Below are 26,867 nucleotides of genomic sequence, written 5' to 3' on the forward strand. Positions count from 1 at the left end.
ATGACATTTTCACTGCCAGGCCCTGTAAAAGTAGACAGGGAGCGGCAGTTGCAGAGACAACAGAGCCTCTAGGTGTAATGGTAATATTAATTTTTTTCTCAATAATGCAGGCATATATGAACATGGGCCCAACAGAGACCGGCAGTGACAGGTGGCTTTAGCACTGACGTAGACATTTTACAGGCTAAGGTAGCGCTAAAGCATGTCCATTAGTGCCAGTGACATCACCGGGCTCACTGCCAGGCGGAAACCACCCCAAAAATGGTATCCCCAGTGGTGATAAGGCTCCCTACAGTGCCTTCAGTACTAATAAGGCCTCCCTATAGGGCACCACTTATAATCTATAAGGCACTTCTATAGAGTCCTCAGTAGTAGTAATGCCCTCCACCACTGCCCACAGTATTTATAATGTTCCCTGCAGCGTAATCAATTCTGTAGTGCCCCCATAAATTATAATGCCCGTCCTCTCCCCCTAGTCTTCTATACCATGCAGTCCCATGTAAATAACACCAGTCCTCTCCCTACAGCCCCATGTAAATAACTTTTCTTCCTTACAGTTCTCTATAACATACAGTCCAATGTAAATAGCTTAAATCCCCTCCTTCACTCCCCTCCAACACATAGTCCCATATAAATAACATCACTCCTCACCCTCCAGTCTTCTAAATTATCCAGCCCCATGTAAATAACACCAGTCATCTCCCTCCAATCTTCTATAACATACAGTCCCATATAAAAAAAACATATCTTTCTTATAGTCTTCTATAACATAAAGTCTTATGTAACTGACACCCCTCCCCTCCCTGCAGCCCCTCTAACATTAACAGTACCAGTTAAATAACATATTTCCCTCCCACTAAGCAGGGAGGAGGTATAATGGGGAGAACCACATCTCCCAGCATTTCTCTGACACTTACATTTATTCCATGGCAACACAGGTCTCCACTGCTGAGCGCTGCCTCTTTCTGCACTGGTCACATGACGGTGACCTCATCACAGGTCCTACCTCCACTGCTGAATAGATCACATGACTATTATGTCATTGAAGGTCCTTCAGCTATGGAGTGTAGACACAAACGGGCAGCAAATTCGCAGTAAGTGCTAATCAGGATCCCGCCCACCCCCCAAAACTCCACCCCCTCCCGCCCTCCACACCAAGGTGCCCAGGTTACCTTGTTGGTAGAGGTAGGGAATGAAAAATATAATAACATAAAAAAATAAACGCCTCTGCTGGCACTGGGATGGGCCTCCTCCCTTGCTGGGCCCCTGTGCAGCTGAATCAGCTGCACAGGCGGTATGTCCACCCCTGCTATAAATAACAAAAAATAAAAACTGTGCCAAAACAGCTATTTTTTGTTACCTTGCCTTACAAAAAGTGTAATATAGAGCAACCAAAAATCATATGTACCGTAAAATAGTACCAACAAAACTGTCACCTTATCCTGTAGTTTCCACAATGTGGTAATTTTTTGGGAGTTTCTACTCTAGGGGTGCATCAGGGGGTCTTCAAATGTGACATGGCAGCTTAAAATGATCCCAGGGAAATCTGCATTCCAAAAACCATATGGCGTTCCTTTTCTTCTATGCCCTGCCGTGTGCCCATATAGCAGTTTACGATCACATATGGGGGGTTTCTGTAAACTATAAAATTGGGCAATAAATATTGAGTTTTGTTTGGCTGTTAACCCTTGATTTGTTAATAGAATTTTTTTTTATTAAAATGGAAAATCTGCCCAAAAAAGTTTTTCATGTTTTCCATGAATTCAATAATCGCCAGATATCTACCCAATCAAACTCAGCCATTAGATTAGCCACGTTTGTATTGTAATATTTAGATTTACCATCAGATATCTTATCTTTAATTGGATCCAATATCACATTATAATCTCCTACCGCTATCAAAATACATTCTTGCTTATCTAACATATACTTTTGTAAATCATGCACATTAGGTTTATATGGAGGCGGAATATAAATATTTGCTAGAACCATTTTTGTATCATCTATGTTACACTGTAAGAAGAGATACCTGCCTTGGTCATCTGCCTTACATGTCACATATTCAAAATTAATTTTTTTGTGAACTAAAATAGATACTCCTCTAGATTATGATTTCACAGAATCTCTATCCAAATGCATTTCCAGCAGGCAGATGAGAGCTGGCAAGTACCTCCTCAGCCAGTCAAAAATATCAAATCTCTTTATTTTTTTCTCTCAACCCTCGTACATTTAATGAAATAATTCTCAGCATTCAAATTATTGAGAAAAAAAATCCCTTCCCCAAACTCTCGCTCCAAAAGGAGAGATAGCTCCAACACTAAGCATTTTGCTTCCTATATCACTCTCTCTCATTTATTAATATTAAGTCATTTCTTACAGGCCCTGTGAATCCACCCAATCCTTGTTCAGGAGATTGAAAAAAGTCCTATCCTGATACTCCACCCTAATCTTTGCTGGGAAAAGCGAACTATACTTCCAACCAGCCACTCTAAATCTATTTTTTTATATCTTCATATTTCTTCCTTCTTTCATTAATTGGCAGCTGAATAATCTGGGAAAATTCTTATTTTTACTCCTTCAATCTGAAATTTCTCAGGAGATTTGGATTCCAACAAAATGGCGCCCCGATCTTTAGAGAAAATAAATTTTACCATAGTTGGTCTTGGGTACTCCCCTGGTATTCATTTTTTACTGGGAACCCTATGGGCTTTCTCTAGGGCAAAAAGGCTGGAAAGTATTTCAGGTTTACAATTCTCACGAAACCTTTTTTCCATATACTCCACACAATTAGGGCCATCAACCCCTTCTGTTATTCCTATACATCTAAGATTTGTTCTTCTTGTCCTATCCTCTATATCTATTAATTAATGCTCCAAAGTCAACTTTAATTGTTTTAGAGATGTTAGATTCTTCTCTAATTTAGATGTTATATCTTCCATCGCCGCTGTTCTACCCTCCATCTCGTTCAAGCAATCTCCCACCTTTACCAAATCCTCCCGGATCAAGCTCACATCTGTTTGTACCGAACAAATCTGAGTAACTTATTTCCCGAACACATTTTCCAATCTAGTAACAGTGTGAAAAATATCTTTAACCATTTCATCATTCATTTCAGTTGTTACATCATTTGTTTCTTGCCCTTCTACACCATTTAAAGGCATACTTTCTTTTAACCTAGGGTTTAATCCCTCTGTTGATTTTTTTTTTTAGTCTGAAGATCTTAATGTGGGGGTTGTAGGGACCAAATACTTGTTTAAAGCATTTTGCCTCTTCCTAGTCTCCAATACATTCCCGGATCTTCTATTACTAGGCCATATCTGCTCTTCCCTTATTTTCTGAGGCATCTTAATAATCAATACAACCGCAAATAGAATTGATTAGAAAACCAGACAGTCCAAAAGATTATTTTTACAAAAATAAATAAAAAATTAATAGTTATAGGTCTCAGTCCAGGTCCACTTGTACCCATACTTTAGTAGCTAAGAGATTATTTTTATTAACAAGGGCAAAGTTAATGGTTATAAGTTGTAGTCCAAGGCCACTTTTCACCACACTTTAATAACAACAAAAATGATGAATAGTCCAGCAGATTATTTTGGAAACATTAACGGAATTAGTAGTTATAAATCTCAATCCAAGGTAAATTTTCACCACACTTGATTAATCAGAGAGATGGTTAATATAGTAATAAGAGAAGGCAAAACAGTCCAGCAGATTATTTTCAGAAACAAAAAACAGAATTAGTGGTTATGGGTCTCAATTTAGGTCCACTTTCCACCACACTTTAATAACCACAAGATGAATATTACATTAATTGGAGAAGGCGAAACAATCCTGCAGATTATTTTTAGAAACAAGGACATATTTAAGTCTCAATCCAGGGCTGGATTCATCATACTTTAGTGACCACAAAGATTAATCAAGGCTCATATATTAAGGAAAAGACGGTAGGAAAGAGCAGGTTAGTGGGTTAGTTCCTATAGGCAAACGTACAGTTAATGGGGCAACCAAACCTCGATTATTACTTTAATTCTATAGGCGAAACCCGTTAAATTTAGCTTGTTTCAGGGGCAAATTATTAATATCAGCAACTGGAGTTCATACCCCCACTTCTTCCATTTTTTGTGGGGGGGAAATCTCACTCAGAGTGATATAGTTGAGAGGGAGAAAGGAAGGTGGAGAACCACAAAACAATTCATGACTCCATCCAAAGCACTGTCCATATCTTCTTCTCCGCACTAGCCCTGCTCACCGCCTTCTGTTAACTTTCTCTGCCTCCAAATAAAATAGCAAGCGCGAGGGGGGGAAGGTGAAGCTTAACGTCTCTCGTCAGACACTCTCATGTGCGCACCTGTTTAGCTGCTTTATGTTGTTATGCTGTTTTTTTCTTTTCAGTGTGCAAAGAGGCAAATATTGCAGACATTGTTTTCCTGGTTGATGGATCCTTTAGCATTGGCATAGACAACTTCAAAAGCATACAGGACTTCTTATACACCCTAATAAGTGGTTTTGATGTTAGTCAAGACAACATCCGCATTGGTCTAATTCAGTACAGTGATGAGCCACGCACAGAATTCTACCTAAACTCTTATGACAAGAAGGAGGATGTACTACAGTATATAAAAAATCTGAACTACAAAGGTGGGGGTACAAAAACTGGTGAAAGCCTTCAGTTCATGCTGGAAAATCACTTCACAGAAAGTGCAGGAGGAAGAGCCAAAGATGGAGTCCTGCAAATTGCTATTGTAATAACTGATGGTCAGTCCCAAGACAATGTCAATGAACCAGCGACCAAAGTAAAAAATTCAGGAATTACATTATATGCCATTGGTATAAAGGATGCCCTCTTAACTGAGCTCAATGAAATAGCCAGCGATCCAAATGAGAAACATGTTTACAATGTGGCTGATTTTACAGCTTTACTGGATATTTCCGAAAATATACTTCAGGTACTATGCACTACAGTGGAAGAGGCCACCAGGCAGATTGATGAGATTGCTCAAGGTATATTCTTTTCATCTTCTTATTTCCTTCACTCATCCTGATCTGTAGCCTGTGGTTTGAAATTCAAGACACAGGTTAAGCCATGCTTTCATGTTGTCTATATAGTATTCCTTGATCACAACCATCTGGTAGGAAATGACTAAAATGTAGCATCTGGTTAAAATTATCAAGATGTTGCACTTATGCTATAGTCAAAAATACAGTCACATCCACCAGACTATAACAGAGAATTTTCCCCTACAAGTCTTATAACAGAGAATGTTCAAAAGCTTAATGCAGACCAAAGAATTAGTATAAATCGCTCAATCGGTAGTGTTGAGCAAAACAAGCTAACGATCATAGATCCGAAGTCGATTTTTTTCAAACACTTTGTTTTAATGCTGTACTGAGACCTGTCTCTGTACATCATTAAAATGTATTTCCTCTGAATTAATTTCTACATCTTTAAAAACATTTAAAATTAGCAATCCGATATTGGGTTGTTTTTAAAAATGTAGAAATTAATACCGAATTAATTCCCCGAAGTCTCGTGCGACTTTGGTTGAAACAAATTTTGCCTCCACAGAGGCAATACATTTTAATGCTGTACGGAGACAGGTCACCGTACAGTGTTAAAACAAAGTGCCTGATTGAATCGACTTTGGAATCTATGATCCAAAGCTCAATTTGCTCAAGCCTACTTCTCTGCACTTTTCTGAAGTGCTGAGAATAGGGCAGGGCGTATCAGGAAGGGTGGGGCTATGCACTGCCTGCCAGATTTACTATAACTTTTGTGAGGAAATTATGCAAATTATAGTTGAAGCCTACGCCAGCCCCTCGTTGGCTTAGACTTCTGTATCTGCACACAGCAGGGCAGAGATATGCCTAATTTATTAAGAGACAGTGCAGGGAGATCAAGAATGGCGTATGGGTGCAATCATTGGATTCATTGGTATATATTTCCATAGTTCATTCAATATTGCACTATATATGCTAATTGTGAAGTGAAAAAACACAGAAAATCTAAAGAACAATGTACAAAAGCAATACAGAAATGATGTATGAGTAGACAAAAGATTATGTTTTGCCTCTTTTAAAATCACTGGAGTACAAGAAAAATTAAATTTATAGTAAGGTTCTAGCCCAGGGGTGGCCAACCTGTGGCTCTTGCTTCTTCAAGTGCGGCTCTAGCTTTGGAGCGGGGAAGCAGTCAGGCAGGCCGACTCACTCTCCACCCCCCCATTGCTCAGATCTCTTTCCCTGATCGGGCGCTGTTGCTACTTTGCAGCTCCAGCTCACTCTCCACTACGTCCTGATGCATACAGTGTGAGAACGTAGTACGAGGAGACACACACTATGACCTGACGTTGTGCTCATCAGGTCACAGTGGAAAATGTGTCAGACTTGCAGAGTAGCAGGTGCCAGAGCAGGAGCCCAGTACCTGATAGGAGAGGAATGAGATTTTACTAAATTATAGAACTGAGCATGGGGGTCTGATCTAAGCATGGAAGGTTCTGATCTGAGCATGGGGGTCTGATCTGAGCATGGGAGGGTCCTGATCTGAGAAATGGGGTTCTGATCTGAGCATGGGAGGTCTGATCTGAGCATGGGGGGGTCTGATCTGAGCATGGCGGTTCAGATTTGAGCACGGGGTAGATTAGAGCATGGGGGCAGATCAGAGCATGGGGTTTCTTGTTTGAGCATGGGGAGGTCAGATCTGAGAAGGGGGGAGATCTGAGCATTTAGGGGGATCTGAGCCCTGAGAGTCTGACACTGGGAGTCTGATTTGTGTTGTCTGATCCGAGCATTGGGGATCTAATTTGGGGGACTGATTTGGAGGTCTGATGAGGTGTGGGGATCTTATTTTAGGACAGATGAGGGCTGGGGATCTGATTTAGGAGTCTAATCTGAGCTCTGATGAAAAATATATTTTTTAGTTTTTCATTGCTAATGAAAAAGAAGAATTTTTGTTTTATCAGACCACAGATCAGATAAAAAATATTTTTTTTCTCTTATTTTTCTTTGTTAAAACCTAGGTGGGTCTTGCAGAGCAAAAAATACGGCCACTCGTGTGTAAATGTATAGCTTGTGGCTCCTGATAGTCATATGTTGTTTTTTTGGCTCTTTGGGTCTGTAAGGTTGGCCATCCATGTTCTAGCATATAAAGATATTTCTTCTTCTTCCCACAAATCAATTTGAAATTTTAAAGTTTATAATTTTTAGACTCCATCTGAAAACAACTTTGTAAAATAATACACTTTTATAGTTTTAACTGGCAATGAATCTGATTTATATTTCACAATTCCACCTCTATTCATGCCTGGTAAGTAAAAGTTCACATTGAGTACGTTATGTGTTATACTTTATGTAAATGTCTTGACAAGTATACATGATAAAGAAAATTGACTAAGGATAGCAAAAGCTGGTTATGTACTGTTTAGCTTGCATTCAAATCAGCATTCAATGCTCCATGGTCTGTGCTAATATGTCTAGTATAATCATAGACAACATGTTGGAAACTGGATGGATTCACTTATCAACCATTGGTGTCCGTCATGTGACAGGTCATTTTCATGTGCTTTCATTTTTATTGTTCTGCTCCGAACAATGCAGATGTGAACAGTCGTTTAGTACATGATCTTCGTCAGTTATCCTCCATAATATATTGTTACTAAATAAGTAAATCAATAAGTTACTCCAATGTCAATTCTCTTTCAGGTTGCAGAAATGCTAAGCAGGCCGACATCGTGTTCCTTGTAGAAAGTTCCAATCAAATCAGTGAGGATGCTTTTGAAAATGTAAAGGATTTTGTCTATGGTTTGGTTTCAAGCTTGAATGTTGGCCTCAACAAAGTCCACATAGGCCTGGCTCAGTACAGTGATGATACAAACAGTGTTTTCTTGCTGAATGACTATTCTAAAAAGAGTGAAATCTTAGAGAAGATACAAAGTTTGTCGTATAAAGATGGCAATACCTACACAGGACGGGCTCTACAAGTTGTCAACAGCACCTACTTTACTGAGTCATCTGGGAGCAGAGCAGCGGAGAATATAGCTCAAATACTTGTTTTAGTCACCTATGGCCAGTCTTCTGATGAAATAAAAGAGTCAGCTAGAGATTTGAAAGCCAGGGGAATTTCAATCTATGTCACTGGGCCTAATGTTAAGGCTATTGCAGAGTTGAAAGAGGTAGCAAACAAGCCAAGCAGAAGGTTTTTTCATTCCTTAGATAATTTTGATTCTACTGAAGATGTGACCAAAAGTCTTCTGAATAATATTTGCTCCAGTGTTATATCAAACATGAAAGGTATATTATACGTACTGTATTCTGTTGTCTGATATATGTGGGTTCACGGTTTAGATGTCATTATGGGTGCTAAATCACGACCCTAAAAATGTAAATAAAAACAAGAGGAGACTGTATTTTTTGCTATTTTTTTTATGGTGACTAGTGCACCAAGTTGTCTAGAGTTACAGATGCTTGGTTAAGTGCATCAGTCAGCGTAAAAAAAAACTCTCTAATTGAAATCTGTGGCCCCATTTAGAGAAATTTATTTAATTTGATAATGAGATCTTCAGTGCATCGGGGGTCAGGCCTAGGACCTGTGAGCACCACCTCACCACTTTTCCCCTTAGAGCTCCTTTAAAGGGTTATCTGAGATTTTGATATTGATGACCTGTCCTCAGGATAGGTCATCAATATAAGATCAGTGGAGGTCTGACTTCCGGAACACCTGCTGAACAGCTGTTTGAAGAGACCGTTGAGCGCTGCAGCATTTTTCTAGGACTGTGACATCATGGCCTAGGCACAGCTCAGAAGTGAATGGGCCTGTGCTGAAATAGCTCAGGGTAAGTGTGCCCAAGCCTCCTTAAACAGCTAATTGGAGGCGATCTCCCGGGTGTCCTGAGGATAAATCATCAATATCATAATGTCAGAAAAACCCTTTAATTATGGATTTGGGATTCTATTAGAAAGTAGTGGCTGGAGAGGTGGCTTGTGACAAGCTTCCTCCATAGCTCTCATATTATTATATTGTATTTAACCCCTTCAGGACCTCCACCGTACATGTATGGCAGAAGTCCGGTCTCTAAACATGGCGTCCGCTTGCATGTGCAGCCTTATGGCTGATCGCATACATTTCCCCTTTCAGATGGCATTTGACCACAGCGTCAGAGCAGTCCAGAAGCGGAATCCGTGCGCTTCCGCTCCAGTAACTGCGTTCCTCGGCTGAGATCGAGGAACCTGTTACACATGATCTAATAGACGGAAGCCTCAAGCAGACTTCAGAGTCTATTAGATGAATATACCAATACAGGCCACTAGGTGGCAGCACTGTATTTTTATATTGAAAATTAAGTGTTCAATGATGGCTATATAGCCATCAATGAACACAATGGGCAATTTAATGATTGCCAGTTATAGTCACCCAGGTTGACTTTAAAAAAAGTAAAAAAAAGTTTTTATAAATATAAAAAAAATCTAAAAGTTAAAATCATCCCCCTTTCCTTGAAATAAAAATAATACTTAACCAATAAAAAAATAAACATCATGGGCATCGCCATGTACAAAAATTCCCATCCAATTAAAATATTATAATATTAATAGCATATGGCAAATAGCGTAATGGAAAATAAAAACAGTCAATTAGCCATTTTTTGTCACTTCAACTCCCCAATAATATTTTATAAAAAGTGATCAAAAAGTCGCACACACTTCAAATTGGTATCACTGAAAAGTTCCTATCGCCCTGCCAAAAATTAGTCCTCACACAGTCCCATACACATAAATACAAAACAGTTATAGGGGTTAGAATATGGTGATAAAATATATTTTTTTCTGAAATGTTTTAATTTTTCTTCAGCATTAAAACGCAAGAAAAACTAGTGTAATATCATTGTAACCATACTGACCTGGAGAATGAAAATAACAGGTCAATTTTACTGCATAGTGTACAGTAAAATAAATAAATAAAAACCTGTGTCAGAATTGCGTTTTTTTCCACTTCCCACTACATGGTATGCAATCGTAAATGGCGCCATTAGTTCCTAAGTTCCTAAAAATAAGTAGATGGCTTTGTAGGCCAAAACTAGAGATGAGTGAATTTCATGTTCACGCTCTCGTTTGGGGATAAAAGCAGAATTGCGTTATGGTTTCCTCCTCTAGCCAGCAGGCGATTTAGAATCGTCTGCTCTATCTGCCAATTTAATAGGGCCTTTCGTCTAATGCCACCTTCACATGGTCAATATTCAGTCAGCATTTAGAGTATTTGTAAGCCAAAACCAGTAGTGGAACTTACAGGGAAAAATTATGGAAAAATATGTTCTTCTGTGTTTTGGACCCTCTCAAGGTTTTGGCTAGAGATGAGCAAATTTCTTATTTTTAAATTCGTTCACACTTAGTTTGGTGGCAAAAGCAGAATTGCGTTATGCATTCCGTTACCACAGACCCATCCTGTTTCCGTTATGCAGGAGAGGACTCCGTCATAGAATTGCGTTATGGTCCGTGGTAATGGTTTTGGCTTGCAAATACTCTAAATGCTGACTAAATATTGACCATGTGAAGGTGGCCTTAGATGAAAGGTCCCATTACATTGGCAGATAAAGCAGACAATTCTAAATCGCCTGCTGGCTAGAGGAGGAAACCTCTGCTGTTACATGCAGTGATCTCCTCCTCAGTATACGGACGATCACTTGCTAAAGCATCGCTCGTCCCTATACTGTCTCATTGTTTGTTGGCAGCAGAGCATCTATTACATAGCACGAACTACTAAAGTTCCCGATTAACAGATGAGCAAGTATTTGCTTGCACATTGGGTAATCCATGGCAGTATTACACTGCCAGACGAATGCTCATTAGTAATCATCTTAACAATAATCTGCCAGTGTAATAGGGCCTTTAGAGCATCTGCAGTAAAAATCTGAAAGGTAACATTAAATGTTGTGGCAGCATAATAGCCTGTGAACAGTCTACACATAGTGTCATGGTATTCTTTAGCCTGTGCTACATAAGAAAATGTGCTTGTTGGGTAACACATAGCCACATGAATGGGAAATCATTACGATTGGCTCTCGCACAATAAAAGCTGGACAACTCACTCAGGATAGACCATCCTGGAAAGCTACAAAACCCCTTTAAATCAGGTCAACAGGCAAACCTCCATTTGCCATCCCTTTTCAAAACTGGAATGAGTATTGCAAAAATGCAAAATGTCTCAAAATATTCGAACAGATACACCCAATAAGTATCAAAGCCCTATTCTGAGATGTTTTTGAAGCCACAATTCTTGAGTGAACGGCTTAATAAATTCCCCCCACCCAACCCAAGCTCATAGTTTTGCATATGGTGTTCAGCCTAAGAATATATGAAAGAATTTCAAATAATGGTAAGATAATGATGAATATTTTAGTAAAACCTTGTAATGTGTGATGTCATAATTGTTATGTAATGTCATAATTCTATCTTTTTCAGCTTTTAAGAAACGTTATGCAGATGTTGTTTTCCTTGTGGATTCTTCTTCCAGCATCGGAAGTGCACTTTTCCAGGAAATAAAGCTCTTTATTTCAAGGATAATTGGACAACTTGACGTCAGCATTAATAAATATCGTGTTGGTCTTGCCCAGTTTAGTGGGATAGCCCAAACTGAGTTCCTGCTAAACACGTATGACACCAAACAACAAGTATTGGATCATATAAAAAACATTGCTTTTAGAGGTGGTCCACTGAACACAGTAAGAGCCTTGGATTACTTGCGTACAATTTTCTTTGTTGAAGAGGCTGGTAGTCGAATTAATCAAGGCATACCTCAGTTTGCAGTGATCATTACATCAGCAAAATCTGAAGATCTGGTGATTACTTATGCTGATGAACTGAAGACAATTGGTGTCTCCACCATCTCAATTAGCATTCACAATTCAGACACAGAAGAATTATTTCAAATTGCAACCAATCCATTTATTTTCAGATTAAAAAATTTGCAGGGGCAAAGGAATGTCCAACAAGATGTAATCAATATTATTGTAACACAGGAAATGCTGCAGTTTTCTGAGAAGACAGTGGTGCCAGCAGGTAAATTTATACTATTTTATTGGAGGTCATGGGGTGCTCGGAATATGGGTAAACAAAAGTGGGTCATATAAGGGTGGCTTCACACTAGCGTTAGGGATTCCGTTATGGCTTTCCATTATAATATGGTTATAATGGAAAATAACGGAATGCCCAGACAGAATGCAAAACTGAAGCCTTTAAAAGACATTCCGTTTGCTTTCCGTTCTAATAGAAGTCTATTGGAAAGCATAACGGATCCATCCAGGTCCCGTTATGCAAGGCGGAAAACTAAGTCCTGTTGACAGGACTTTGTTTTCTGTCTTGCATAACGGGACCTAGACGGATCCGTTTTGATTCTCATAGATTTCTATTAGGACGGAGAGCAAACGGAATGCTTTTTAAAGTCTTCCGTTTTGCATTCAGTCATAATACAAATCTATGGACAGAAGAACGAATCCGTCCTTCCGTCTTATGGATTCCGTTATTTTCCTTTATAACCATGTTATAGCGGAAAGCCATAACAAAATCCCTAATGCTAGTGTGAACCCACCCTAACATAGTCATTAATACAACAAGGGTGTATATCACTAAGGCAGCTAAGGAAGTTTGTCTGGATACCTCCTCTCACAGATAAAAGCGATGAGCAATCAGACCAATTATTTAAATCCTGTTTTTTTATGTTAAGGCTTCAGGCTTTTTTAGAGCACTGTTTAGTGAACCATAATATTTTATTTTAAGACATCAATACACTTATTGTGCTCGGTTTAAGAGAGTAAAAGGGATGGCTGTTAAGAGTCAGCAAAGAGTTTTTATTTTATTTTATTTTTTATACACTTTAACAGGTTAATTTGCTGATAATTTAATTTATGTGATTAGATAAAAATGTTTTTTTAATGAGCGTTGCTTAGTTCTGCTTTTAAAAATCTTTTTTTTTTTTCATCCAGTTTGTTCGAGTGCTGCTGTGGCCGACATTGTTTTCTTGATTGATGAATCTAGCAGCATTGGTGAGGTGAACTTTCACCTGACACAAGTGTTTCTACATAAAGTCATCAACGCCTTGGACATTGGCGTAAATAATGTGCGTGTGGGTTTGGTGTTGTACAGTGACAAGCCTAATTTGGAGTTCAAATTGAACACGTTTCATGAGAAGTATGAAATGTTGGACTATATAACAAAGCTACCATATAGAGGAGGAACAGCACACACTGGAAATGCCCTGAGGTTTCTACGCAAAGAACTATTCTCTCCGGAAAATGGTGGCAGGGCACACTTTGGGATACAGCAAATTGCAGTGATCATGACTAATGGCCAATCAGCTGATGAATTCAGAAAGCCTGCAGCAAAACTCAGACGATCAGGCGTTGAAATATTTGCAGTTGGCTTTCAAAATGCTGACAAAAAGGATTTGAGGATCATAGCTTCACATCCACCAAGAAAGCACATAACCAATGTGCAGTCTTTTTTACAACTTCCGAATATTGAGCTTAAGCTGAAGAAACGTCTTTGTAATCAAATTATTAGTTACTCCTTTACCACGTCATCACTCGTAAGAACTCTGAAAGATGGTAAGAAAGGATCTTTTGAACTTGAAACACTACACACAGACATTAGGATACAATAGAGTGTATTTAGATAAAAATCTTAAATCATATACTGGGCATTTCCTGTAGTACAAAAACACTTCTAAAATTGATTGAACTCAGTTGCCTAATTTTGGAATGCAATTTTATCACAAAGCAAGGCCCAACACAGACAACAGAGTGGCCATTTGCAAGAATTTGCAAGAATAGTTTATGGAACCTACCTATTCAAACAACTCATTTAATAACATAGGGGTCCTAGCTATAGATCATGTCATCCATGGGTCTCCAGAAACCCTCTAACCCAAAGAGCCAGTTGTTGTGAGATGTGGACAGAAATGAGTGCACCGCTTACAAGTAGTCTAATAGACAGTAGGGTACATAATTAGTTTTTAGGGTAGTAGTGGCTCCATTGTATGCTGTGCTAATGTGTAGATGGAAAGATTGGACTGACAACCCCTAAAGGAGGTGTAATGATGGCTTTACCTCTGGAAATGACTGAAGATAATTCTAAAAAATATTGAGAAATGAGAACAACTAAAGAACTTTTATATATGACTGGTGTTTTGTTAAAGAGGTTTTCCAAGATTTATTTTAACTGATGACCTATCCTCTGGATAGGTCATCAATATATAATCGGTGGACATCCAACACCCGGGACCCTCGCAGATCAGCTGTTTAAGAAGGCACCAGAGCATGCAGCAGTGAATTGGCCTTCTTGAACTTCTGCTTATGTGAAGACACATTCATAAGTCACATGGCCTAGGCGCAGCTCAGCCCCATTGAAGTGAATAGGGTTGAGCTGCAATACTAAGCACAGCTGCTATACAATGTACATCACTCTGCTTGGTGAGCTGAGAGAAGACTGTGACACTACTGCAAGTGCCGGTGCCATCTCAAATAGCTGATTAGTGGGGGTCCGGGGTGTCAGAGAGATTATCAGTCAAAAAAATCTTAGAAAACACCTTTAGTTTTGAGTGTTTTTCAACTAATGACTTTTTATGACATCACTACAGGATATGCTGTAGTTAGATCAGTGGAGTCTGAGTGCTGGCCTTGCACCAATTCTGAGAGAACATTTTTTTATCATCCATAAGGGCAGATTTATCTTACACTGTAGCCTTGCAGCATATGCCAGGCTAGGATAACCAGAAGTGCTGCCGGATGCTGCACCTGATTTGCGCAAGTGCAGTTGAAAAAGTTGCAAATCTGCAGTTTGTGACTTTTTCACGCCACAAAAGTGCACATCTTTGTTATAAATCTGTGGCTGTGGACATGTTGTAAAACCATTTGCTGGGAAATTCATTTAGGTTCAAAGAAAGCACCACTAAGCTTTGCTGTAGTCATGCAACTAGGTGTTACTTTTGTAGCTTATTTTTGCATATTAAAATTACTTTTTATCTGCAGGCAAGTCTCAACAATTTCTTTTATTGATATGATCTTGTAACTTTAAGAGAGCCTATCAATACATCAAGAACCTATCAATGTGAGGGTAGGGATATTCACAGTTTCATATCAGTTTGTATAGATATACAAATAAGGGTAACAGTAGTAAACTTTTTTATTTTTGTTGTCAGTTATCTGTTATCAGTTCTCTGGCCGTGTCTTCTAATGATGTAACCAGATGTTCTCTCATTTCCATTTATGTAGGTTGCACGGATACTGAAGAAGCTGACATTTACTTTCTTGTTGATGGCTCTGGCAGTATTTACCCGGAGGATTTTGATGACATGAAACATTTTATGACCGAATTGATGAGCATGTTTCAGATTGGTGCAGACAGAGTACGATTCGGGGTTGTACAATACTCTGATTCTACACAGGTTGAATTCACTACCAGTCAGTACACCAATCAAGGGGGGTTGACTGAAGCAGTACAAAACATTTATCAATTGGGAGGCGGTACTAACACAGGAAAGGCCCTGGCATCAATGAAAGCCCTCTTTACAAAAGCTCGAAGCGAGCGAGCTCATAAAGTTCCCCAGTCCTTGATTATCATTACAGATGGAAAGTCTCAAGACCGGGTGACAGAAGCAGCAGCTGACATCAGAGGTGGTGGCATCAATATCTTTGCTATCGGTGTGAAGGAAGCTGTGCAGGAAGAGTTGCTAAACATAGCTGGTAGCAAAAACAAGACGTTCTTTGTTGATAATTTTGACTCCCTGAACTTGATAAAGAATGATTTGGTCCGTGATCTATGTACACCAGAAGGTAAGTAATCAGGAATCTGAGTGGGATGTCTTGGCATGTTTAAATGGAGTGTACAAGTTCTTTAGACATGTCCCTAATGCCACTAAATATAATGAAATAAAAATGAAGCTATACACTAGAGATGAGGAAAGTTTTGAAAGATTTGATTTGGCAACTTCGCTGAAGTTCGTCAAAATATTCAATTAATTCCAAATTAATTTATCACAAATTACTATATATCAAGCTTACCCAGGCCACTCTGCCTTAGGGTACGACCACATGGAGCGGCCGTGCTGCGAGCAGGTTGCAGCCATGCTGCGGTAAGGAACTGCATGGCCAATTAGCCCACAGCTGCCTTTCATTTAATAATGAAGACCACATTGTATAGATCAGATGTGAACAAAAAACACGGTAATGTGCATGATCCCTAAAGCTGTAATTTCACTGATCACTCTGCTGTCTTCTGCAACTGATGATTGTGTTCTGAAATTTGATGTTCTCTCTAGAGTATTGGTCTCACAGGAGAACTGGATATGGTTCCTAAATATCCCTCTGGAGTGTTGGTCTCACAGGGGAATGAGGTAAAGTTCCTAGGAGTAGGAGCTCTGCCATGTGCCACCGCAATCCTCACTGTCTGATCTGGAACTATTCCTCCTGGCAGGAACAGGACTAGCCCACTCTTACCAAGATGGGGGGAACAGGGTGGTAAGCCCTGTTCCTACCAACCACTGGCAACCATTCCTCCTGTTGCTGGAAGTTAAGGCATAAACATGAGAATACATAACAATAAATAATAATTTGCAGATACCCCCAGGTCTAGAGTACTGCATCAATCAAATTTCCATAAGGTAAATAACTGATGGGTGCAAGTCTCAGGAACCTCAAATCCAGGAACCTCATATACAGTATGGCAAATTCACAAACAAATGCCACCACTCCAGCAATACAACTTTATTCACCCATACTGATAGAACATTTCAGCTCTGATGTTGAGCCTTTTTCAAGCAATACAATAGTGTCAGCACACATTACACATCATAAATAATCATAAATCAATAAAGTATTTTGTGATTTCTATATGCTATACACTTCTATCTATTTGGCTGTTTGTCTGTCTGTACATATGTATCTATTTAGAATGCAGCATTATATACTTATTTGGAGCTTACATATTCTTTTCTTTGACCTGCAGCATGCAAAGACCTGAAAGCAGATATTCTATTTCTGATTGATAGTTCCCTCAGTATTGATGCTCCTGATTTTAAAAAAATGAAAGAATTCATGAATTCATTTGTGAGAGAAGCGGACATTGGTCTCAACAAAGTCCAAGTTGGTTTAATCCAGTTTAGTTCAGAAACAAAAGAGGAGTTTCCACTTAATAGGTATAGCCATAAAGATGACCTACAAGCTGCCATATCTGGTATCCAGCAGATGCAGCAAGGAACAATGACTGGAGCCGCTTTACAAGATGCATTACCATACTTCAGTGCTGAAAAAGGAGGAAGACCAAACATAAAGCAATATCTTATAATAATCACAGATGGAGAGTCTCAAGATGAAGTTGCACAACCTGCTGCTGCTATAAGGAAGTATGGTGTTGATATTTATGCTATAGGGGTACTCAATGCGAACAACACACAGCTTCAGGAGATTGCTGGACAGCAAGATCGAGTTTACTTTGAGGACAATTTTGATGCTCTTCTTTTCCTAAACAATATCATCATTTTTGAGATCTGCAATCCTAAAGACCGTGAGTTTTATTCTTTTATTTTGAGGTCATAAAGGTGTGCATACCATCAAATTTGGGTTTTAAAAGGGTTGTTCCAAAATTATTATTTTTTATGGGGGCAGAATGGGTTAAAAAAAAAAAAATTGTTAACAATAATAACAAATCCACAGCCATTGCCATTCTGATGGTGCCAGGGTTCTCACTGTCTTACTTACTGGTCCCAGCTTGACACAAAGGACTTGAATACTCACTTGGGCAATCACTCCCTGAGGTAACCGCTAATAATTGGCTGAGTGGTCATTTTCAGCCATTTCAAGCTGTTCATGTTCATTCCTGATAATTGCCTGCTTATTGGGTCTCTTTAAAGGGACCTTTAGAATGTTTGGGCATATAAGTAAATAAAATGAGCATTATGTAAATAGAGTTAAAGAGATAAGCAGATAAAAATGAAGTGGGAAGGTTAACAGTCACATGACCATCCGAACCAATATACAATGTGCTCATTAAACCATTTGTGAAGGATTTTAATATTGATGGCCTTACTCTTCTAACGATCCACTGTTTCAGAGTAGCTCCTGTGAAACTTAGCTCTGGAACTACACAAGAACTGCAGTGCTGCTGCCATTCACTTCAGTCTGTGATAGCCTGGCACCCAACATTTGTGCAATCATCCTAAGCCTATGCTATATGTACACTATGGTGCAGGTTTAAACACTAGGACCATCAGTCTGCTCTTCAAAAATGTCACCCTGGTTAGCTGTTATATCTAAGGGAGACTATTGCCAGTCATGCTTTTCTCCTGCAGAGCTGGAGCAATAAATGGATGATCTGGGTCTTACTAAGAAAGGTGTGGGAACCCAAAATGTGGCACCCCTACTATGGGATTATCTTGATGAGACAACTTCTTTAAAGAATAAAAGGTAGATTATATAAAGTAGAAAAGCAAGTATAGGATTAGTTGTGAAAGATGACTAGAGAGTGGCTTACAAGAAGAATTAAGATTAATGATATCCCTAAGTATTTTATGTTCATTCTTTATTGCAGCTTGTAAAAAGACTGAAGTTGCTGACATCATATTTTTGGTAGATGCCTCAATCAGTATAACCGTGTCACAGTTTAAAATCATGCAGCAGTTTATGGAGGCTGTGGTAAATGACTCTGTGGTTGGAAAGGATTACGTCCAGTTTGGTGTGGTGACATATAGTACAACACCAGAAGAACAATTCTCTTTAAATGCTTACTCTTCTAAAGCTGATGTAAGGAAAGCTATATATGATATCAAACGCATGAGGGGACTGACATACACCGCCACTGCTTTGGAGTACACTCAAGGTAGATTTGATCCAACTTATGGAGGTCGTCCAAATGTTAATGATATTATCATTCTCATCACTGATGGAGCAACCAGTCCTCAAGATAAAGCCAAATTAGATACCGTACCTCAGGCTTTGAGGAACAATGGAATTACGATATTTGCTGTTGGAGTTGGTTCTGCCAAAAAGGAAGAGCTTGAAAAGATTGCTGGTCAGCCAGATAGATGGTTCCATGTACAGGATTATAATTCACTGGAAGGTTTGCATGGGAACATAACAGAGGTGGTTTGTGATAAGTCTACAAAAGGTAAGTAAGCATTTATTCTATATTTTGCGGTTACCATTATATGCAGCTAAATCCATATGAATTATTGAAAATTAAGTACCTTCTGCAGATCATGGCGCAGATTTATTAAGAAGCACGCTTACTTTGGACTGGGTGAGGGGCACACTGCATACAAAAAGTGAAATATTTCTATACAAAAATGTCAAACTATGAAATGTAGCAATAATATTGGCAATCATTGGGATCTGTTTAAGTAGCTGCTCTGTGTGGTTGCACATTATTGAGGCTCAAATTTGATATTATTGCTATTTTTGTCCTAATAGCCCTAATAACACAAAAAGCAAAGACTATTTATATTTAAAAAGTATGAATATAAAACCTTAATCTGCCATGAAGACTGTATATTGTCATAGGGCCCCAAATCACTCTCAAATACTAAATGGTATTCCAGTACTCTAGGATAGATTATCGGCAGATCCCTGCCAAAGTGATTATGATAACCTATTCCAAGGATTGGTCATCAATACTGTATTTAAAGTCCTGGTACCTCAAAGGGTTATCCAGGGTTAAAGGGTTAAAAACAGGAGATCCCTTGGACTTTTCCCCTCAGTTTAGCCAGTGCAAATCTGATTGCAGCTTAGATGGCTCATCACACTTACAAATTAAAGAGGTTTTCTGGGTGATTAATTTTAATGATTCATCCTCAGGGTAGGTCTTCAATATCTGATCAGTGGGGGTCCGACACCTAGCACACCTGCTGATCAGCTGTTTCCTTGCAAAGTGCAATAAATGTGATATCACCAACCTAGGAAGAGGCCACAGCTCTTACCAGAGCACAGTGTTCTCTTTAACATCTAATCGGCTGGGGTCCCAGGTGTCAGATCCTCCTCTAAAGTTATTTTCTTTTCAAATAAGATACAAATGCAATGCTTATGTTTTTATTTATTTTCAGACTGTGCCCATGAACAGATCGATATTGTGTTCCTCATTGATGGATCAGCAAGCATAAACCCCAGTGACTTTGACATTTCAAAATCTTTTATAAAAAAAATAATAGATAGTTTCACTGTTGCACAGAACGCCGTTCATATTGGTGTGGCCCAGTACAGCGATTACCCTCAGAAGGAATTCTTCCTGAATGAACATTTCTCCAGCTCAGCCATGAAACTAAACATAGACAACATTGTCCAACTAAAAAAGAATACCTATACTGGAACAGCCCTGAAATTCGTCAAACAGTTTTTTGATCCTCTCAATGGAAGCCGGAAAAACCAAAATGTCCATCAATACTTAATAGTCATGACAGATGGAGATTCGCATGATAAAGTGTATGAAGAGGCTGCTGAGCTGAGAAGCAGTGGTGTAACAATCTTCTCAATTGGAATTGGCATAATACCAGCAAATAGTTTTGAGCTTGTTCAGATTGCAGGAACCCCATCTAATGTGTTTTTAGTGGAAAATTATGGAGTGCTGGACTCAATCAGAGGACAAATTGTAAGGGAACTCTGTGAACCACGGGATGAACCAAGATTAGGTAAGTGGTTACATTTATATTGTAACAAGCAGGGGCAGGGTTAGGTCAAAACATTAGGGGCTTGAGTCCCAGATGCTTTGTTCAGTGGCCCGAATGTTATGCTGGTAGCATTTTTTTTATTTTATGTGGCTATTTCAGGACCCTTTAATCTTGATTGGACCTTGGAAACCCACCACAGATCATCCCCCCACCCCCGTGTATTTTGTCCACTAATCCGCTACTTGCAGGCTGCACGGGCATGAGTTCAGTCACTTCGGTGCGCAATCCTGTCCTCCGGTGGGAGGTCACAGGTCTCGCGGGATCATGCGCCGCAGGATAGGATTGCGCACCTAAGTGACTGAACTCATGCCCACGCACCCCGCAAGTAGTGGATCAGCTGAACAAGTACAAGGGGGGTGGGGGTATGATCTGTGGGGTTGCCCAGGGTCCACTCCCATAAATAATAAAGGGCCCAAGTAAAGATTTCTACAGTGGTGAGGAAATTAAACATAACAGATAATGAAAAGTTACCGAATGTTGTATTACATAATGACTGCAGTCGGCAGTAATGCACTTTATTTGTGTAAACCAGAACACTCCTTTAACCCCTTCACGCAACATCACGTACATGTACGTGGGGGAATTTGGTGCCTCGCCGCATCCCCACGTGCATGTACGTGATCGGCTTTCACTGTCAGCGCAGGGACCGAAGCGCTGAAGATTCAGTGAAGCCGGTGTGCTGGGGTTGCTAGGCAACCAGAGAAGCCGGAAGGAGTTGTATTAGACCCCTGACCCGCCCACGATCGCTGTGATTGGTCCAATACTGCAGAGGGACCAATTGCAGCGCATCGGGGCAGGTAAGGGGGGGTTAGGGAGGGACTGTGTGCCTCTCCTTCTCTGATCGTCCCCATTCCTGTCAGGGAAGCGATCAGAGAAGGAGAGTGTGACAATCTACTGTACCTATCACATGTATACTAGTCATGGAGCACTGCTACTTAGCGCTCCATGACTAGTATACTCCTCATCGCATTTAACTGTCACCATGTCTGCAGACATGGTGACAGCGCTGAGTGCCGGCTGTTACACACAGCCAGGCACTCAGGCTCAATGCCGAGGGGGGTCCTGTGACCCTCCGTATCGGCGATCGGGTAGTTTCGGCACCCCCCTATCGGCGATCGCTTTATGTAGTTTCTGATCCCTGCACCCCTGAATTCATTTTTTTTAACCCCCCTGCACCCCTGAATTCATTTATGTGGCGGGGTGTAGGGGGGCGGTTTGTGGGCAGTTGCGGGAGGCGGGCGGTGCGGCAGGCGGGATCGCGATCCCACGCCCACCTCCCATTATAATAATGGTTGGCGTCTAGTGGGTTATACCAGGGTGCCAGCACATTGCTGGCACCCTGGTATAAACGGCTGACATCGGTGATGCGATGTCAGACGTTTAACCCTTTCCATAGGGTATGGAAAAGGTTAACAGCTCAGGGAGCTCCCTCCCTCTCCCATCGGAGGGCTGCTGTACCTTTGCAGCCCCCCGATGGAGAGGGAGAGAGCCCCCAGACAGCCCCCCCAGAGCCCCGTCCTTACCCTTCCCCGTCTGCGCAGTTCTGACCATAACTGAGCAGACGGGGAAGGTTCCCATGGCAACAGGACGCCTTCTCAGGCGTCCTGCTGTCCATGGTGCTGAACAGATCTATGCTGAAAGCATAGATCTGTTCAGTGTAAGTAAAATATAGTACAGTGCAATATATATTGTACTGTACTGTATTATACAGACATCAGACCCACTGGATCTTCAAGAACCAAGTGGGTCTAGGTAAAAAAAAAAAGTGAAAAAAGTGAATAAAAAGTAAAAATCAAAAAACACATTTATCACTGATTAAACATGAGAAAAATAAAATTCCCTACACATGTTTGGTATCGCCGCGTCCGTAACGACCTGATCTATAAAATGGTCATGTTACTTTTCCCGAACGATGAACGCCATATAAATAAAAAATAAAAAACTATGATGAAATTTAAATTTTGCCCACCTTACTTCCCCAAAAAAGGTAATAAAAGTGATCAAAAAAGTTGCATGTACTCCAAAATTGTAACAATCAAACCGTCATCTCATCCCGCAAAAAATGAGACCCTACTTAAGATAATCGCCCAAAAACTGAAAAAACTATGGCTCTTAGACTATGGAAACACTAAAACATAATTTTTTTTTGTTTCAAAAATGAAATCATTGTGTAAAACTTATATAAATAAAAAAAAGTATACATATTAGGTATTGCCGTGTCCGTATGGACCGGCTATATAAAAATATCACATGACCTAACCCCTCAGGTGACCACCGTAAAAAAATAAAAATAAAAACGGTGTAGAAAAAGCAATTTTTTGTCATCTTACGTCACAAAAAGTGTAATAGCAAGCGATCAAAAAGTCATATGCACCCCAACATAGTGCCAATAAAACCGTCATCTCATCTCGCAAAAAATGAGACCCTACTTTAGATAATCGCCCCAAAACTGTAAAAACTATGGCTCTTAGACTATGGAGAAACCCCAAAAAATTTTTGTTTTAAAAATGAAATCATTGTGTAAAACTTACATAAATAAAAAAAAATGTATACATATTAGGTACCGCCGCGTCCGTGACAACCTGCTCTATAAAATTACCACATGATCTAATCTGTCAGATAAATGTTGTAAATAACAATAAAAAAAAACTATGCCAAAAAAGCTATTTCTTGTTACCTTGCCGCACAAAAAGTGTAATATAGAGCAACCAAAAATCATATGTACCCTAAACTAGTACCAACAAAACTGCCACCCTATCCTGTAGTTTCTAAAATGGGGTAACTTTTTGGGAGTTTCTACTCTAGGAGTGCATCAGGGGGGCTTCAAATGGGACATGGTGTCAAAAAACTGTCCAGCAAAATCTGGCTTCAAAAAACCATATGGCGCACCTTTCACTCTACGCCCCGCTGTGTGGCCGCACAGTAGTTTACGGCCACATATGGGGCGTTTCTGTAAACAGCAGAGTCAGGGCAATAAAGATACAGTCTTGTTTGGCTGTTAACCCTTGCTTTGTTAGTGGAAAAAATGGGTTAAAATGTAAAATTAGGCAAAAAAATGAAATTCTCAAATTTCATCCCCATTTGCCAATAACTCTTGTGCAACACCTAAAGGGTTAACAAAGTTTATAAAATCAGTTTTGAATACCTTGAGGGGTGTAGTTTCTTAGATGGGGTCACTTTTATGGAGTTTCTACTCTAGGGGTGCATCAGGGGAGCTTCAAATGGGACATGGTGTCAAAAAAACTGTCCAGCAAAATCTGGCTTCCAAAAACCATACGGCGCACCTTTCACTCTACGCCCCGCTGTGTGGCCGTACAGTAGTTTACGGCCACATATGGGGTGTTTCTGTAAACGGCAGAGTCAGGGCAATAAAGATACAGTCTTGTTTGGCTGTTAACCCTTGCTTTGTTAGTGGAAAAAATGGGTTAAAATGGAAAATTAGGCAAAAAAATGAAATTCTCAAATTTCATCCCCATTTGCCAATAACTCTTGTGCAACACCTAAAGGGTTAATGAAGTTTGTAAAATCAGTTTTGAATACCTTGAGGGGTGTAGTTTCTTAGATGGGGTCACTTTTATGGAGTTTCTACTCTAGGGGTGCATCAGGGGAGCTTCAAATGGGACATGGTGTCAAAAAAACTGTCCAGCAAAATCTGGCTTCCAAAAACCATACGGCGCACCTTTCACTCTACGCCCCGCTGTGTGGCCGTACAGTAGTTTACGGCCACATATGGGGTGTTTCTGTAAACGGCAGAGTCAGGGCAATAAAGATACAGTCTTGTTTGGCTGTTAACCCTTGCTTTGTTAGTGGAAAAAATGGGTTAAAATGGAAAATTAGGCAAAAAAATGAAATTCTCAAATTTCATCCCCATTTGCCAATAACTCTTGTGCAACACCTAAAGGGTTAATGAAGTTTGTAAAATCAGTTTTGAATACCTTGAGGGGTGTAGTTTCTTAGATGGGGTCACTTTTATGGAGTTTCTACTCTAGGGGTGCATCAGGGGAGCTTCAAATGGGACATGGTGTCAAAAAAACTGTCCAGCAAAATCTGGCTTCCAAAAACCATACGGCGCACCTTTCACTCTACGCCCCGCTGTGTGGCCGTACAGTAGTTTACGGCCACATATGGGGTGTTTCTGTAAACGGCAGAGTCAGGGCAATAAAGATAGAGTCTTGTTTGGCTGTTAACCCTTGCTTTGTTAGTGGAAAAAATGGGTTAAAATGGAAAATTAGGCAAAAAAATGAAATTCTCAAATTTCATCCCCATTTGCCAATAACTCTTGTGCAACACCTAAAGGGTTAACGAAGTTTGTAAAATCAGTTTTGAATACCTTGAGGGGTGTAGTTTATAGAATAGGGTCATTTTTGGGTGGTTTCTATTATGTAAGCCTCGCAAAGTGACTTCAGACCTGTAGTGGTCCCTAAAAATTGGATTTCTGAAAAATTTCAAGATTTGCTTCTAAACTTCTAAGCCTTGTAACATCCCCAAAAAATAAAATATCATTCCCAAAATAATTCAAACATGAAGTACACATATGGGGAATGTAAAGTCATCACAATTTTTGGGGGTATTACTATGTATTACAGAAGTAAAGAAACTGAAACTTTGAAATTTGCTAATTTTTCCAAATTTGGGGTAAATTTGGTATTTTTTTATCCAAAAAAAAATAATTTTGGGACTTAATTTTTCCAGTGTCATGAAGTACAATATGTGACGAAAAAACAATCTCAGAACAGCCTGGATAAGTCAAAGCGTTTTAAAGTTATCAGCACTTAAAGTGACACTGGTCAGATTTGCAAAAAATGACCTGGTCCTTAAGGTGAAATAAGGCTGTGTCTTGAAGGGGTTAAGCATCCCTTTAATGTGCATTTCAACACAATGGGCTTGTGGCCCAGATGTTTTCAGACCCTAGCAACACCCCTGGTAACAAGGGGATCCCCTAGGCCTAGAGGAGAATATTTCTGCACCAATATAGAAGGGGTTTCTTACAAAGATTGCTTTAAAAGGGGCCTGTATTAGAGATGATTGAATTGATTCTATTTCTAACAAATTGATTCATCAGCAAGACTTCTTCATTTGTTGCGAGCTTTTCTCTCAGGTGAAGAAGTTTCCACCTGCCGTAAGATTGACAAGGCCAGACATTTTGCCCAGTCGTGACAAATTCCTGCATATGCCACTGCTCCATTTAGCTGAGCAAGGGCAAAAGTTCTTATTTGGCTTCGGAGCAGTGACTACACAGGCGCCACTACACTTCTGATACCAGTAGCTGCTCCAAAGCTAAAGCATAGCTTCTGCCCTTACTCGGCTTATTGGAGCACTGAAGCAGGCAGGAAATTGTCAGACTAAATGTCTGACCCTGGCTTTCTTTTGTGTAATAAAATGCCAAGTTTTGGTTACTAGATGAATGGAGATGGGTTGTTGATCAAAAGATTAAAAAGTTTGTTTAAAAAATAAGAAAAATTGACTTATGCCTCATGTGGGTTACTGCCTTGCTTATTAGTTTACTATTATTCCAAGAATATTGCAAAGCTATTCTTTGACTAGATATGAACCACCCACTGGGGTGATCAATGGTGTTTATATGGATTATGCATGCCTAACTAGCAGCTGTATGAACAATTGTGCAGAAGAAATGACAAGTCCTCATAACTGCTGGATGTACTACATAATAGTAGTAAAAACAAAATCCCAAGACAGAATGGATTTGTTGCAAGAAAGCCAATGCTATATGTACATGCTATATATCAAAATAATTCACATATTACTTGGCTTTTTAAATGTAATGACATTTTAATTGGTAGTAAACAAATGGATAAGTTCATTTTGAGTGATTTTTTATTGTATTACTAGGTCTAACTGCAAAAATAATCAATGTTTAAAAAAAACATTGCTTATTATTGATCCCATTTGATGCACACAGTACATAAAAGTCATCAGTTGCATTTAAACGTGCTAAAAATAAAGACAATAGAATATTTTTTACTTCAGTGTTGTAGCCCATAAGCAGTATACCTGCATTATTCAGAAGTACACTAGATGGAGCCAGAGCACTATTGAGGATAAAGAATAAGAAGAAAATTCAGAAGTAAAAACTTAATAAGCACAGTACTCAAATAATCAACTTTTTTGTCATATCTTTCGTCATGCTGCCATTATTTTTTCTAATGTC

The 26,867-nt window shown here is 39.6% G+C and overlaps 1 protein-coding gene across 1 annotated transcript in view; it reads left to right on the forward strand.

Annotated features, from left to right (window-relative positions):
- The window catches only part of LOC122939367 (collagen alpha-6(VI) chain-like), a 245,052-nt gene that overhangs the window by 74,018 nt on the left and 144,167 nt on the right, over positions 1–26,867 (forward strand). The window contains exons 4-11 of the mRNA XM_044295433.1: positions 4,396–5,004; positions 7,702–8,289; positions 11,452–12,048; positions 12,972–13,592; positions 15,258–15,818; positions 16,990–17,547; positions 18,571–19,146; positions 20,078–20,659. Coding sequence (XP_044151368.1) covers positions 4,396–5,004; positions 7,702–8,289; positions 11,452–12,048; positions 12,972–13,592; positions 15,258–15,818; positions 16,990–17,547; positions 18,571–19,146; positions 20,078–20,659 — 4,692 coding nt within the window. The remainder of the gene's footprint in view (positions 1–4,395; positions 5,005–7,701; positions 8,290–11,451; positions 12,049–12,971; positions 13,593–15,257; positions 15,819–16,989; positions 17,548–18,570; positions 19,147–20,077; positions 20,660–26,867) is intronic.

This window comes from Bufo gargarizans, chromosome 5 (assembly GCF_014858855.1).
Source record: "Bufo gargarizans isolate SCDJY-AF-19 chromosome 5, ASM1485885v1, whole genome shotgun sequence".
Taxonomy (NCBI): domain Eukaryota; kingdom Metazoa; phylum Chordata; class Amphibia; order Anura; family Bufonidae; genus Bufo; species Bufo gargarizans.